Source organism: Gymnoscopelus braueri (genome assembly GCF_963280865.1).
Source record: "Gymnoscopelus braueri genome assembly, chromosome: 23".
NCBI classification, from domain to species: domain Eukaryota; kingdom Metazoa; phylum Chordata; class Actinopteri; order Myctophiformes; family Myctophidae; genus Gymnoscopelus; species Gymnoscopelus braueri.
The window spans coordinates 29,957,641-29,973,490 of NC_137625.1; the positions used below are offsets into that span (position 1 = coordinate 29,957,641).

Sequence of the window (15,850 nt, forward strand, 5' to 3'; positions counted from 1 at the left end):
CCGATTCTTGGGGTCACGATTCAGTTTTTTCCCCCGATTTTCTTTTCAAAACAAACTATTCTCGATTCAAAAACGTGTTTTTTTCCCAATTTTAAATATTATTATTTTTAGATTCTCGATTCAAAAACGTTTTTTTTTTTTTCGATTCTAAATCTATTTTTTTTTTCGATTCTCGATTCAAAAACGTTTTTTTTTCCCGATTCAAAATCTTTTTTTCCCCGATTCAGCCCAGAACTTGCCACTTCTCAAAAATGTTATTATACAAAAATACTGAAAATATATATATATATATTTATTTTTTTTAAATACATTTTTAGAAAATGAGAATCGAGTCCAACATTAGGATCGCGATTCGGGTATGAATCGATTTTTTTTCACAGTCCTATCGGGCTCATTATCTAGAACTTAAAAATCTATTATTCCATCTGGAATATAGCGGGGGGAAAAAACAACCATATAAAATCGAACCAGGGTTCAGTCTAGGAAGACTACTTGGCTCCGAGTCTGGACCGTGGTCCAAACGTTAGACCTAGACTAAGGACTACAGTGTTAGGCTTTTGAAGTCACAGTCTGACCTAAAGGACTATTTGGTTGAATCTGGGAGAAGACGGCCATTCAAAGGGTCAGTGTGGAGGACCGGCCATTGGTCACCCTGGGAAACGGAATGGGACACTGCATGGGCCTGCGAATTGGGTACAGTACACACAGTATGACCTATAGACTGTCGTATGGAAAGTGTGTGTGTGTGTGTTTGTGTGTGCACGTGCACATGCCTGTATGCTTGTGTATCCTGTGTCCAGGGTTGCCAGATCTGCTTATTATAATTTCCCCGCAAGATTTTATTTGAAAATAGCCGATTTACAAGCTCACAACGCGTCGCGACGCGTCGTGAGCTTGTAGATCTGCTATTTTCAAATAGCTGATGTATATCTTAAAGTGCTCATGTGGCCCATAGTCACTTCTTTTGGGCTGGTTTTCCTAGACCTGGTTGCTTGTTTCTCTCTCAGAATCTGGCAACACTGCCTGTGTCACTGCAAGGATTTGCTTGTAGTGATTGTTTGTCCACAGTTGATTTACTTTTGTGAAGATTTATGACTGTGGATTTGCGTAAATTTTTCTCAAATGTGTGTGTGTGTGTGTGTGTGTGTGCGTGCTTGCGTGTGTTTACAGGGTGCAGGAGCAGGAGAATCAGAAGCGTCAGCTGTCTGATGAACTGGAGGAGCTGAAGTCTCCTCAGGACAGCAGAGAGGCGTCCTGTCAGACACCAGACCTCCAGCAGCAGGTCAGAGGGATGGAGGGAGAGTAGAGGGATAGACTGGTAGACTAAAGGCCCTTACACACCGGGGGCACATTTTTCATGCGAATAATACGTTTTTTTTTTTTATCTTATAAAGTCAATGCAAGCTTCCATGGAGCGAAAAATCGTCTTTTAATTATTCGGAACGAGTCCGAATTTTGCGTATATTTGCATAATCCCCGGTGTCTAACGACCTTAAGTTTAGAAGGAGACGTGGGTGAGAAAGAGGTGTAGATCAGGGTTCTCCAAAATTCCTCCAAATGAAGATTTGAAGAATCGTTTTCACCTACACAATAATGGTGGCTTGCACATTAGGCCAGTGGTGGAAAAAGTACTCACATTTGTTACTTAAGTAAAAGTATCAATACTGCAATGTAGAAATACTCTGTTACAAGTAAAAGTCCAGAATTCAAAATGTACTTGAGTAAAAGTATTGGTATCAAAATGCACTTAAAAGTACCAAAAGTAAAAGTACTCATTGTACAGAATATCCCATTTCACAAGTTCAAAATGTATAAAAGATCTTTTGAAAATAGCCGATCTACAAGCTCACAATGCGTCACAATGGAGCTTAGATCTGCTATTTTCACATGGCTGAAATATATTTAGGGCTGAAGTGGTTGGTGTGTTTTGTACTAGTATTCAAAATCTACAAAGTAACTAGTAACTAAAAGTTTTCAAATAATTGTAGTGGAGTAAAGGCACAATATTTGCCTCTGAGATGTATTGGAGTAGAAGTAAAGCTTTGGACATTGGAAATACTCCAGTAAAGTAAACATTCCTCAAAAGTGTACTTAAGTACAGTGCTTGAGTAAATGTACTTAGTTACTTAACACCATAGTTATCTTTTTGAACGTTGATTGCTACTCTACAGTGTGACATTGTGACACCTATAGCAGTGACAACGGTCAAATTAACCTGCAATGCATTGCGAAAGAATGCTCGACTGTAGCCGTTTCCATTTCTAGCGATTGACACAGCAACATGGGAGCACATTTTCAGACAGATGGAGAGGCTGGTAGATGGGAGACAGCGCGTTGGCGGCACCCACAAAAAAAACACATACTTGAAACTGCACCTACCCACCAGTGTGTTTTTGTGTGTGCATATGCACTTACCCACACGCCATTTCCATCAAAAAATACACCCTTCATTCTCCTCTGTTCCTCCATTTTAATGAATAGAAAAATGGAGCGTTCATACTGTACAGTAGCAACTGCTTGGCAACTGCTGGCTTGCTATGGCAGAGGTTGCCTAATTTGCATACAGCGAACGCATTGTTATTGGTAACAATTAGTGGCAATTATATATATTTTTTAGAATATATAACATATTTTAGTATTTAACCTATTAAGACCGGGAACGCATCTGTGTCATTTTAAGACTTCTTTGGGCTATTCAAAAATTGCAGATATACAAGCTCATAGTGCCGCGCTATGAGCTTGTAGATCAGCAATTTATTTTTAAACAAATCCTGAAAATATATACAAATCTTTGAATATATATATTTTTTTTACTCAAATCTTTGCTTCTGGGGGTCCCTGGAAGAAAATATTTTCAGATGGGGGTCCGTGGCCAAACACATATCATTTTGGGAGGTCTTTGACATGAAAAAGTTTGAGCACCACTGATATTATAGCAACAAAAAACGTATTTTTCAAAAATAGAAGATCTACAAGCTCATAGGGCGGCACAGAGTGCCACGCTATGAGCTTGTAGATCTTCTATTTTTGAATAGCCCAAAGAAATCTAAAAATGACACACGGATGCTTTCCCGGTCTTAATGGGTTATTGATATTGATGACAAACCGATGTATTATATCATATGAGAAATATTTGTTTCTGGTGGCGGACTGTGAGATATTCATGTTCAAATATCGGTTTATTTCTGTGATACCCTCAAGCCAGTGAGTGTCATCCTTTTGGACAGGATCTCAATGTTATATCATGATATTCACCACGTTGTATTCCTGTGTGGTACAGTTAACAGACCATTACCTTATGAGAGGAATTCAAACTTTTATAAACAAAGTTCATCTTATTAATTTGTGCAACTGCATCCTGTTAACTTTTGTATGCTTCTTGAGCTTTTTTCTTGTCACCATGGGATTGCAGTTCCTCAAAAAGTTCTGTAAAATGATCTTCGTTCCTCGGTCTACGTAAATGAAAGCTATAATATGATGTGTTAATTTTGAAGATTTCTTTTAACCCATTAATACCGGGAACACATCTGTGTCATTTTAAGATTTCATTGCTATTAAAAAATAGCAAATGCCGCGCTACGAGCTTGTATATTTGCTATTTTTGTTTAAATCGTGAAAATTTTTGCAAATCTTAGAATATATATATTTTTAAAGCGAACATTTGTAATTCAAATCTTTGCTTCTGGGGGTCCCTGGAACAAAACATTTTGAGGTGGGGGTCCGCGGCCAAATACATATAATTTTTAGGGTCCTTGACAGGAAAAGGTTTGAGCACCACTGAATTTTTAGAATCGGCCTCAGGTCTTAATGGGTTAATTATGCAATCATTAACCTCCCAGCATTTCAAAAAGTCACCACAATTGATTGTTTTAATGGCAAACAACAAAATGTCAAACATTTCTGCCAACTAAAGGTTAAAACTTTGGATACCGAAGTGTTTTTTTTTAGTAATTCAGAGGAACTCTCAGTTCAATCCATCTCGGCTCAGATAACAAGAGTTTATTTTCTCAAACCCCATCATTCTCTCGCTCGCTCTCTCTAACTCTGTCTGTCTCTGTCTCTCGCTTTCTCTCTCTCTCACTCTATCACTCTATCTACCCCCCCCCCCCCCCCCCAGCCTGAAGATGACTTGGACTGGGATGAGGAGTTTGCCCTCCAAGATTTCCTGAAGAGGGATTTGGAGGAGAGAAATTGCAGCAGCAGAGCGGATGACGGTCGAACCAGCAACAACATCCCCGTGGAGACGACGACGCAGACGCTCAACGAAGGACCAGAGGGGGACAGCGGGACGTCAGTGGACACTCCTCCCTTCATCCATTCTGGTGAGTGGCTGGACGTGTTAACCCGTTAAAGCCTGGGACGCATCTGTATCATTTTACCATTTCTTTGGCTATTAAAAAATTTAAAAAAACGAGTGCCGCGCTACGAGCTTGTAGATCTTTTTTTTTTATCGTGAGAATTTGTGCAAATCTTTGAATATATATACGGTATTGTTTAAAGCAAACATTTTTAACTCAAATCTTTGCTTCTGGGGGTCCCTGGAACCAAATATTTTGAGATGGGGGGGGTCCGCTGCCAATTTGGGGCTGGTCCTTGACATGAAAAAGGTTTGAGGACCACTGACATAGAAACATATGTTTTTCAGAAAACTGTTGTAGAAGTAGAATCGGCCTCAAGTCTTAATGGGTTTGATGTGAAAACACAGTCAATTATTTTGTTCATTTACAAATGGATGAGTCAACACTGATGATTTTACTGTGAGTTTTAATCACAGTCAAAACGTGTGTGTGTGTGTGTGTGTGTGTGTGTGTGTGTGTGTGCACTCTCCTCAAATGCAGGATGACATGCTTTTATTGATGGAGTGATATGCACAACTCGTTCGCTTGATGCTTCCTCAGGTGCTATATAAGAAGCATTAAGCGAAACGCTTGTGTGTATATATATATATATACAGTGTATGTGTGTGTATTTAGATAATTATATTTATTTTGATATACATTTGTTGTGTTTTCAAATGAAGTTAGTTTCCAGAACCTATGTGGGTGTATATTCAGTGACTGCAGTGTACGCTTTGACTGTACAAACAGCCGATTGGTCATTTCCAGGTCTGCAACATCCTACTTAAAAATCTATTTTAATTCCTGCATTGGTATGCCCACGTCGCTCAACAAAAATAACCCAACACAACATTTTCTGCTTGGCGAGTGATGTGGTCATATGTCAAGGTATACCGTATAGGCTTGAGTCCTCTAGGAGACGAGCACTGTAAGTGAACTAGAGCTTACGGAGTCAATTACTGTGTGTGTGTGTGTGTGCTACGTGCGTGTGTGGGAGAAGTGCACGGATTATCCCCATGTAATCCCTGAAGGCAGAGGGCACTCAGCCACCCTTAAAGCACCCGCACTGTGCCCAGAAACGCACACAGTCGGGTCCTTGGGAGCAGACCCCTGCCTTCTATGGCTGTATGCTTCTGGGCTCATGTTGGGCCCTGTGTGTGTGTGTGTGTGTGTTGGTGCGTCTCCTCACAACACATGAAAAACGGCTTCCCCGAGGTCCTTCTATGGCCAGGTGCAAAACTTAACTTCATCACCCCCCTCCATTCCTCTGCCTGCATGAGTGGCTGGCGGAGCTGAGAGACGAGAACATGGACCAAGAATGTGCTCATTCACGATGAGAACTTTAAAACCTGCACTGTCTGCTAAATGCCGAAATTGCTCACTGCCGTATCCCGCATGGACTGTGGTGCAGTGTTGATTTCGTCGACTAAAACTATGACGGAAAATGTTCGTCGGCTACCTTTTTTCACTGACAAACTAAATAAAAACAACGTGCAGCGCGACGCATTGTGAGCTTGTAGATCGGCTATTTTCAGCATGCAACCAAGTGTAAAATCAGCCATTACGACGCCATCAAGGCACCGCCAACATACATTTTAGTCGACTAAATCAACTGTAGATTTTGTCGACTATAATCTTATGATATTTAGTCGACTAAAACTAAACAAAAACAATAACATTTCAGATGACTAAAATATGACTAAAACTAAATGGAATTTTATTCAAAAGACTATGACAAATTGGCTTCCTTTACAGAAACGGGTCCGGTTTTTCTTTTACCAGCAGAAAGACTATTGTTCAATCTGTAATGTCACTGAAGCCTCTGGAAGCAGTCTACCACAGTGCTTTGCGTTTTATTACTGCCGATGATTACCTCACCCATCACTGTATTTAATATGATAAAGTGGGTTGGCCATCTCTCGCAGTTCGTAGAGAGCAACATTGTATTTTATTTATTTATAAGGCCTTGTGTGGTAAACTTCCTTTACATGTATATCTATCCTCGCTTTTGGAACCAAAGGTTACTGGACATTCCACACGTTCACAAACGCACATTAGATATACCAGTCCACGTAAGAGCAGTGAACAAGGAAAGACTGCTTTCATGTATTATGCTCCACACAAATGGAACAAACTTCAAGACTCTCTGAAACTGGTGCGATTGGTCTCAATAGAGACATTCAGGGTGCTTCTTGAGGACACACCACATAGTGACTGCACCCGTTTCATGTAACACTATGTTTATTTGTATCTGTGACATTGTAATGTGATTCAAATGTTTGTTATTGTTTCTCATCATATATGTATTGTATATGTTGTTATCACAGCGTCCTTGAAAAAGAGAGCTTGCTCTCAATGGGCTTCCCTGAATAAATAAAGGAAAAAGAAAGAAAAGAGACTAAAACTAAATCAAAATTTGCTGTCAAAATCAACACTGCTGTGGTGCATGTGCACATGAACTTCTAGGATGTACATTGCAGAACTTGGACAGATGCCTTAAGGGTAACTGTTGAGAGACTGTACTTGTATTCACTTATAGACTGTCGATGGATTGTAGGTATATTCATCCAGCTACTCAGTGTGACAGACCATATATATATATATATATATATATATATATATATATATATATATATATATATATATATATATATATATATATATATATATATATATATATATATATATGTATATGTATATATATACAGGTATTCATTCTCATATTCACTGTTAATAATGAGCTACTCTTTGACTTACTATACCTGCTCCAAGTCTAAAAGTCCTCTCTCTTTCTCCATCCGTCTCCCTCGTGGTCATGTCTCCGTTTCTCTCACACAGACTCTGCAGCCAGCCCTGATCCTGAGGTGAACTGTGAACCTGCACAGGTAAATCATTTCAGCAATTACTTTAATCACCCTTTTCACAAAGTCCAGCCCGACGAAGAGGTTTATTCTTCTGCAGTTTGTCCTGAGCAGCCATGGGCACTTGGCATTGGACTTGGCAGATTCCTCATGCGGACAGGGTTGCCAGATCTGCTTATTATAATTTCCCAGCAGGATTTTATTTGAAAATGGCCGATCTACATGCTCACAACGCGTCGCAGCTTGTAGATCTGCTATTTTCAAATGGCTGATGTATATGTTAAAGTGCTCATGTGGCCCATTAGTCGCTTCTTTTGGGCTGGTTTTCCTAGACCTGATTGCTTGTTTCTCTCACAGAATCTGGCAACACTGCATGCAGATTTTGTGGCCCTTATAAAAAGAAAATAACAGCTTTCAGTGTCTGTAGCAAACAGTGGTGGAAAAAGTACTCACTTTTTTTACTTAAGCAAAATCAGCAATCAATAATTGAAGTAGTTGGTTATTAAAATATTAGATAATGGAGTTGACTGTTACAGACATGGGTAGCATCTTGAAGCTCATAAGGTTTTCTTTCCCTAAAGGGATGCAGCAAATTACAGATAACCAACTTGCATAGCTCGATTATTATGCTTTTAGCCCAAACATGATAAATGGGTACCTTGCAACGGTGGGAGATCAGTTGCGTCAGTAAACATCGCCCGTAAGCCATGCTTTCCTAAAATAAAACCTGCTGCAAAAACATTGCAACCTTGGAACTCTTGAGAGTGATATTTTTAAACTTGGAATGCAAGAACCACATACTTTAGGGTAATATGTATTGGGTAATATAGAGACATTAATAAAATTGACTTGGGGAAAAAAATGTATTCGCTGGTATAAATACCCTCAGGGAATACATTTCGGGAAAAACCTTTCCACTGCCTAAAGCAGTCGGTCTAGAAGATGTGTACCTCACTTGAAAAAAGAGCAGTTGATTGACTGGGTAGAACTCAACATTGACACTTGTGTCCTGTGAAGCATGCAAAATTTAAGTTGTTCTGTAAAGCTGCAATACAGCTTATGTATTTATTTATTTGTATAAATTTTTTTAACAATCTCCCCTGGCCAAGCGGGAATTAGATTTCCCATGTGTGAGATCCAGGTTCGAAAACCCAACTGTTAAAGTTGCAATTATATCTCTGTTGGGACCGGTTGGGAGGTCTAAAAGGTTGTAGCTTTAAGCAAATGCAATTTCAATATGCCAGTTAGACATTGTTGGATCATACGCCTCAATGACATTGGTGTTCCCAGCACCAAAAAAGTTTCATAGCACAAAATGTTTCATCATATACTGTGCAGGATGTACAGTAGGACTGATATTTAACCCATTAAGACCGGGGAACGCATCAGTGTGTCATTTTTAGATTTCTTTGGCTATTCAAAAATAGCAGATCTTCAGTGCCGCGCTATGAGCTTGTAGATCTGCTGTTTTTGGGGAAGAAATCATGCAAATGTGTGCAAATCTTTGAATATATATATATATATATATATATATACATTTTTAACTCAAAACTTTGCTTCTCGGGGTCCCTGGAACAAAATATTTTGACATGGGGGTCCATGGCCAAATGCATATAATTTTGGGGGTCCTTAACAAAAGAGAACCACTGATATTATAGCAACATGTTTTTTTTCAACTGTTAGGATTTAGAAGACCTTTGTAGAATTCCCAGAAGCAAATATTTGAGTTAAAATGTTCGCTTTAAAAAACGTATATATTCAAAGATTTGCACAAATTTGCAAAAAAAAAAAAAAAAGGCAGATCTACAAGCTCCGAGTGCCGCGCTATGAGCTTGTATATCTGTTATTTTTGAATACCCAAATGCATCTTAAAATGACACAGATGCCTTCCCTTCCCGGTCTTAATGGGTTAATGGTTTTAGTGGAATTTATCTCTACACTTCCTGTGTAGAATCGGGGGAGGAGACGCAGGAAGCTGTCATAGTGTCAGGAAGACCTCTGTCCCCTTGGGCCACGCCCCTGCAAGTGGACAACAGGACGCAGATGCGTTTAACTCAGAATACCTAACCTCTCCGATTCTTTTCCTTCCTTGCTGCATTTCTATATTTGTCTATTTCTGAATCCCTATTGATTTGAAGTCGGCATCATCGAAGTATTTTGGACAGCGGCACACTATTTGGCTTCATCGTATTTTGAAAGTGTTGGAAAAAATGACTTGGCCAAACTCTATTTTAGATGTCCAATCTCAATAGGCCCTTCGCTAAACCCCGCCCCTGATGGCGATCTTCCAGTACCAGCTTAGCAACCATTGCTAAGCTGCTATCTGGTTAGGCAAGCCAAGTGCCACATATCATTCGAGTCATTGGAAACTAGCCTTCATGGAAGATAAATTAGCAATATTAATAACAAGAAAATTGATAATATAATAGCACTATGGTGAAACAGTGCTGCTGGGGGACCTGCACAAGTGATTCTAGGTATCCAAGAGTGGTTGGGGGGGGGGGCATTTTTCATCCATTTCCCCAAGCTAAAATCTGCACGCTCATAGCTACAAGCTCATAGCATCGAGTGCCGTGCAATGAGCTTGTAGATCTGCTATTTTAGAAAAATCTTGAAAATGTGGGCAAATCTTTAAATATTTTCCAACACAAATCTTTGCGTCTGGGGGTCCCTGGCACAACATGTCTTCAGGTGGGGGTCCGCGGCCAAATATATATTATTTTGGGGGTCCTTGACATGAAAAAGTTTGAGAACCACTGTCCTAGATGGCTCGTCTTCTAGAAGCCACTCTGTTAAAAACTGCAGTGTTTAATTTTGCTCATCAAACTTCATCTACAGGACATAATGGAAAGTACAATATTACTGAGTGAATTCAAACGGCACGCCTTGAATGGGCTTCTTTGTCCAAAATCCTTGAAATAGAAATGCTATACCAAACTCTTTGTAGCTCATGCCGTTTGGTTTCCTGTGACAGTGTGGTGGAAAGTAACTAAGTACATTTACTTAAGTACTGTACTTGTAAAATTGAGGTATTTGTACTTTACTTGAGTATTTCCAATACTCCTACTCCACTACATCTCTGAGGCAAATATTGTACTTTTACTCCACTACAATTATTTGAAAACTTTAGTTACTTTTCAGATATAAATGATGATATTATGAAACATACATTAACCACTTTAGCCCTATTTTATACCTAGGCTATTTGAAAATAGCCGATCTACAAGCTCACAACGCGTCGCATCTGAGCTTGTAGATCTGCTATTTTCAAACATTTTAGTACTTTTACTTTTGGTACTTTAAGTACATTTTGATACCAATACTTTTTAGTTTTACTCAAGTAAATTTTGTCGGGACTTGTAACAGTACTTCTACTTTGCAGTATTGATACTTTTACTTAAGTAAGACATTTGAGTACTTTTTCCACCACTGCGGTGACTCTACCTCACTGTTTTTGTGTCCATCCCTCAGTCCCTCCTCACAAGCTTTTGCATTCTCACCTCGAAGCACATAGAAAGAGAGAGACACACACACACACACACACGCCTCCCCTGCATCTCCTCATCGGATTATTTGCCTACCAAATAGTTGTTCACATATTTGCTCCCGTCATCACTCACAGCTCCAGGCAGCAGCTGTGGCCTTGCTGCCTTCACTTCCTTATATAGAACAACAGTGATGACTAATGCCTGGGGTCATGCCGTGGTAATAGGTGAAAAGATTGACTGTTGAAGGGAGGGTGAGGGAATACCCTCCCTCCCTCCCGCACTCACAGAAAAAGCCTAGTTCTCTATTAATATCTGTAATAAATCTTTTGTTAACCCATTAAGACCGGGAACGCATCTGTGTCATTTTGAGATTTCTTTGGGCTGTTCAAAAATAGCAGATATACAAGCTCGTAGCGCGGCACCGAGTGCCGCGCTACGAGCTTGTAGATTTGCTATTTTTAAGAATTTGTGCAAATCTTTGTATGTATGTATGTATGTATGTATGTATGCATGTATGTGTGTGTATATATACACACATATACATGCATACACACAAATTTGCACAAATTTGCAAATATGTGTATATATATATTATTTCTTTAATTAAAGCAAACATTTTTAACTCTGGGGGATTCTACAAATGTCTTCTAAATCCTAACAGTTTTCTTTTTTGAAAAAACTTATGTTGCTATATATATCTGTGGTTCTCAAACTTTTTCATGTCAAGGACCCCCAAAATTATATGTACAGTATTTGGCCACGGACCTCCATCTGAAAATATTTTGTTCCAGGGACCCCCAGAAGCAAAGATTTGAGTAAAAAAATGTTTTCTTTTTTTCTCTCCAAGATTTGCACGTATTTTCACAATTATTCAAACATAGCAGATCTACAAGCTCATAGTGCGGCACTCGGTGCCGCGCTATGAGCTTGAATATCTGCTATTTTTTTTGGGCCAAAGAAATCTAAAAATGACACAGATTCTTCCCCGGTCTAAATGGGTTAAATAATGCCTTTTAGTTGGACAACAGCAGTATAAAAGGAAACCTGTTTTCCCGCTGTCAGACCTGGGAGAGTTTAGTTCAAAGAGGATATGCAGCAAGTTGTTTATGTAAACGGATGGCTTTAGAAAACCCCAGATGTTTTGGCGTTGGCCGTCGGAGGGACAGCGAGTGCATTTTCCGGCAGCGGCTGCTGCCGCGGCTGGAGCTGCCGGTGGCGTCAGCTTTGGGAGTGTGCTGCGTTTGTGTAACGCAGTCCCCACCAATATTATTTACGATTCTGTGCCTATCGGTACATAACTCGGACGGCGCTTAGTCGACTAGCAGACCATCGGCCGGTCGTCGCGGGCACTCGCGCCTGGAGGCGCTCGGGCGCGACTCCTTGGCCTCAAGGTCTGCTGATTAGGCGCGCCTCCGTCATGGTCCAAAACTATACTTTATCGGCGGAAAAAAGAAGTTGACTGCCGCTCCTCCACCGGCAGTTTCCGCGGCAGTTCCGCTGCTCCACCGGCAGCTGCCGCTCCACCGCCGGCAGTCACTGCCGGGAGCTGCCGCTCCTCCACCGGCAGTTCCGCGGAAGTTCCGCGGCTGTTGCCGCTGCCGGAGAATGCACTCGCTCCTTCTCGGCCGTCGTCCTTCAGCTAGGATTTCCTCACGGCGATTTTAATTGTTTTGGTTCTTATTGTTACTTAAGCTCCATGATGGAACCCTTTCAGGGACAGTGGTTTGTTTTGGCAAATTCCTGAAAAGCTGTCTTAGTTTCCACATTTCCTATCTATACACCAGAGTGATCATTTATCCAATTGTAAGTAACTCAGATGGTGTAAAAATGTAACCAAATATTCCCTTATGGGTCGATTTGGTTACATTTGTATACCTTCAGAGTTACAATTTTTTAAAGTGTAGGCATTTAGCAGACTCTCTTATCCAAAATCAGCTTCAAATTTACACTGGGGATTTTGTGTACAGTATGTTTTTACACACACACACACACACACACACACACACACACACACACTATTTGTTTCCACATTTCCTTTGATTTAGAAATACTGTGACGCAATGTGCTCCCTGTTCATTATATTTGGCTTATATTATATTTGTTTAGAATAGAATGCATGTGTTCTTGCTGTTTGTCCAGTTTGGTTTAAATGCACTGCTTATTTGATCTCAACACAAAGTTTCTTTAGTGAATAACTGTGTGTGTGTGTGTGTGTGTGTGTGTGTGTGTGTGTTGCAGGAAGAGGCAGAGGTGCTGTTGAACGCCCACTCACAATCTGTCAGCCAAGAGACGGATGCGCTTCTTAAACCCACCCACTCAAACGGCAACGGTAAGACCTCCACCGCCCCCCCGCTCTCTCCCTCTCTGTTCTCTGTATCACTCCTTTATCTCAAATGTTCTTCTTTCTGTCTCAGACAGTCTTGGTCAACTCTACTGCTGTGTTTTCCTCACACGTGAATGTCCTATTTCAGTTACTAAAAGCATGTTATTTTGACTGAATCATAGTTTTATCATTTGAATAACATGTATGGTTAATTTTAATATCATCAATTTTAATATCATCAATTTTAATATCATCATGTGCTATCTGGTTTGTACTATTGCACCTTTACAAAGTAGAGGTTCTGGCCGTTACGCGGCCCTCACACCTACGTCACACCTCCGATCCGACTGATATGTCCATATATGGAGATCTCTGTATATGTCAGTCCTTATGCCCATACATGGAGATGCCTGATGTCATCAGTATATGCCCATATATGGGCATGCCCCCCTTTGTACCCATATATGGAGCTGACTGATTTATTTGCGCCCTATGCCATGACGACACATATGGTTATGGCTGAGTCATGGTGACATGAGCATCTACAAGCTCACAATGCGTCGCCTTGTAGATCGGCTATTTTCAAAAAAAAATTATACATTTGAAAACTTGAAATGGGACATTCTTCATAAGGAGTAGTTTCTACTTTAGGTACTTTAATTATATTTTGATACCAATACTTTTGTACTCAAGTTTTACTCAAGTCAATTTTTTAATTCCGGACTTTTACTAACAGATTATTTCTATATTGCAGTATTGATACTTTTACTTAAGTACAAAATGCAAGGACTTTTTCCACCACTGCTCATCAGTGTGCTTGTATTCTCTGAACAGATGTAAAGGGCCTTGTAGCTGCCGATTCCGTTTCTGGTGGCTCATTGCAGAACCTGTCCAACACATCTGAGCAAGACCAAGCCGTAACAGCTGACTGGGGCACCCCTCCCAGACCAACTGAGGTGGTACAATCCAGTAGCACCAGCAGCGAGAGGTACTGTACCTGTATAAGAATGGCTTATTGGCTTAACATCATGCATCCGTATTCTGGCTTAGTGGCCTTGTGAAGTTGGAGTTAGATTGTTCGCCCTGAGACTGGGAGGTTGGAGTTCAGTCCCCGGGCCGAGTCATACCAAAGATAACAATAATGGTTAATGTTAATTTTTGGGCGGTGAAACCGCCCCTATATGTGAGGTTTGGATATTTGCACCCCCCAATCCTGCGCTGTGATTGGCCACCAGTGTACCCCCCTAACCCTGCACCGTGATTGGCCAATCACAGTCTATTCAGGACTGTGATTGGCTAGTGAAACATGACACATGTGCATAGCCCTATAAATAGGACTATGCACTTAAAAAAAAACACATTTATGTTTTTTTTTAAGTTAGGGGTGTACAATGGTTGGTCCACAATATTACTTTTCTTCCATCACTTCTTCCATCACTGTGATGACCACTGTGACCACACCGCCCACTTCACACTGGGTGTGATTTTTCAATTGTCGTTGAACTTTGGAACATGAAAATAAAAATCACATTTCTTTTTGGCTTTCATGGCTTCTAAGTTGCACGGGGCATATATGACAAATAACTTGCATATTTGACTACTTTATACTCTCAAAAAAGCATAAATAGTGGAAATAGCAGATCTACAAGCTCAAAACACGTCGCGACGCGTATTGAGCTTGTAGATCTGCTATTTCCACTGTTTTTTAATGAACATTTTTAACATGGAAATGATTGACGATTATGCAAAAATATTATTGCGACTATCTCGAGGCGATTATGTAATAATTGTGACAGGCAGTGTACTTGTTGTACACATCAAGCTCCCTCACTCTATGGAAACAGGAGATGGGCTCCTGACATATGGGCCACTTACTTATCCCTATAATACTGTAGGTCATATAATAGGTGAACATTCTTTAGGAAATGGCAGATCTACAAGCTCACATTGCGTTGTCAGCTTGTAGATCTGCTATTTTAACAGAAGAGAATGTCATAGAGGGGATAACGGATGGGACAAAGTATAGACCCCCCGAGGGAAAGCCGTTCAATTATACTGCACAGACAGTATATCAGGGATGGAAAGTGACTGTTGGTACCCGCAACAGTTCCAACACACACGCGTGCGGCGCGTCCCCACACACACGTTCTCTGTGTGTGCTTGTGCCAGACTGCAACAGTGTAACGGAGTGGGTCTGTGGATTCGATGGGCCGTTACCATGGCGACATTCTTTCGCATAAAACCGCTAATAAACAGCGGACATTTGTGGAAAGCAAAAAACGGGCTTCGATGTTCCGTGCACATGCTTGATGGTCAATGGCTGTGTGCAAATGCAGATGAATTGCTCCAGGCACTGAGGAGAACTGGGCAGAAGAGATTTTGGGCACACCACACACCACACAGAGCTTTGGTTAATTATTGGAAGATGTAGGGTAGAAGTGTTTAAATGTCAAATGACCGTCTGCCATGGTGCGCATCAGCCAGGTCGGTTTCTTTGTGATTCTATCCTCCATGGCCCATCCCACAATGCAAAACACAACCTGGCAATCCTTCAGCTGTCTTAAAGTGGTACTGTAGGTGTGTTGCATTCTAGGAAAGGACAGGAAGACTGAATCGTATATCGGTCCAGGATACTGAGCTTAGTACATTACAGTACATAATCAACTGAAATCAGTTGATAGTATGATTGTTTGTGTGAAACGGTGGCTATGTCAGATTTGATGTTGTCCACGTTGGAATTGCAATTCAAGTCATCTGTGTCACTTCCATGTGACCCTGGACACATTTGCCTGTCAAATGGGAGCTCACTCTCTCTCTGTTTGTCTGTGTTTGCCCTCCTAC

The 15,850-nt window shown here is 40.6% G+C and overlaps 1 protein-coding gene across 1 annotated transcript in view; it reads left to right on the forward strand.

Moving 5' to 3' along the window:
• lrmp (lymphoid-restricted membrane protein) overlaps positions 1–15,850 on the forward strand; it is a gene marked incomplete at its 5' end in the record, with an annotated part of 63,154 nt that overhangs the window by 19,547 nt on the left and 27,757 nt on the right. The window contains 5 exons of the mRNA XM_080421175.1: positions 1,171–1,282; positions 4,118–4,322; positions 7,176–7,222; positions 12,925–13,015; positions 13,844–13,997. Coding sequence (XP_080277301.1) covers positions 1,171–1,282; positions 4,118–4,322; positions 7,176–7,222; positions 12,925–13,015; positions 13,844–13,997 — 609 coding nt within the window. The remainder of the gene's footprint in view (positions 1–1,170; positions 1,283–4,117; positions 4,323–7,175; positions 7,223–12,924; positions 13,016–13,843; positions 13,998–15,850) is intronic.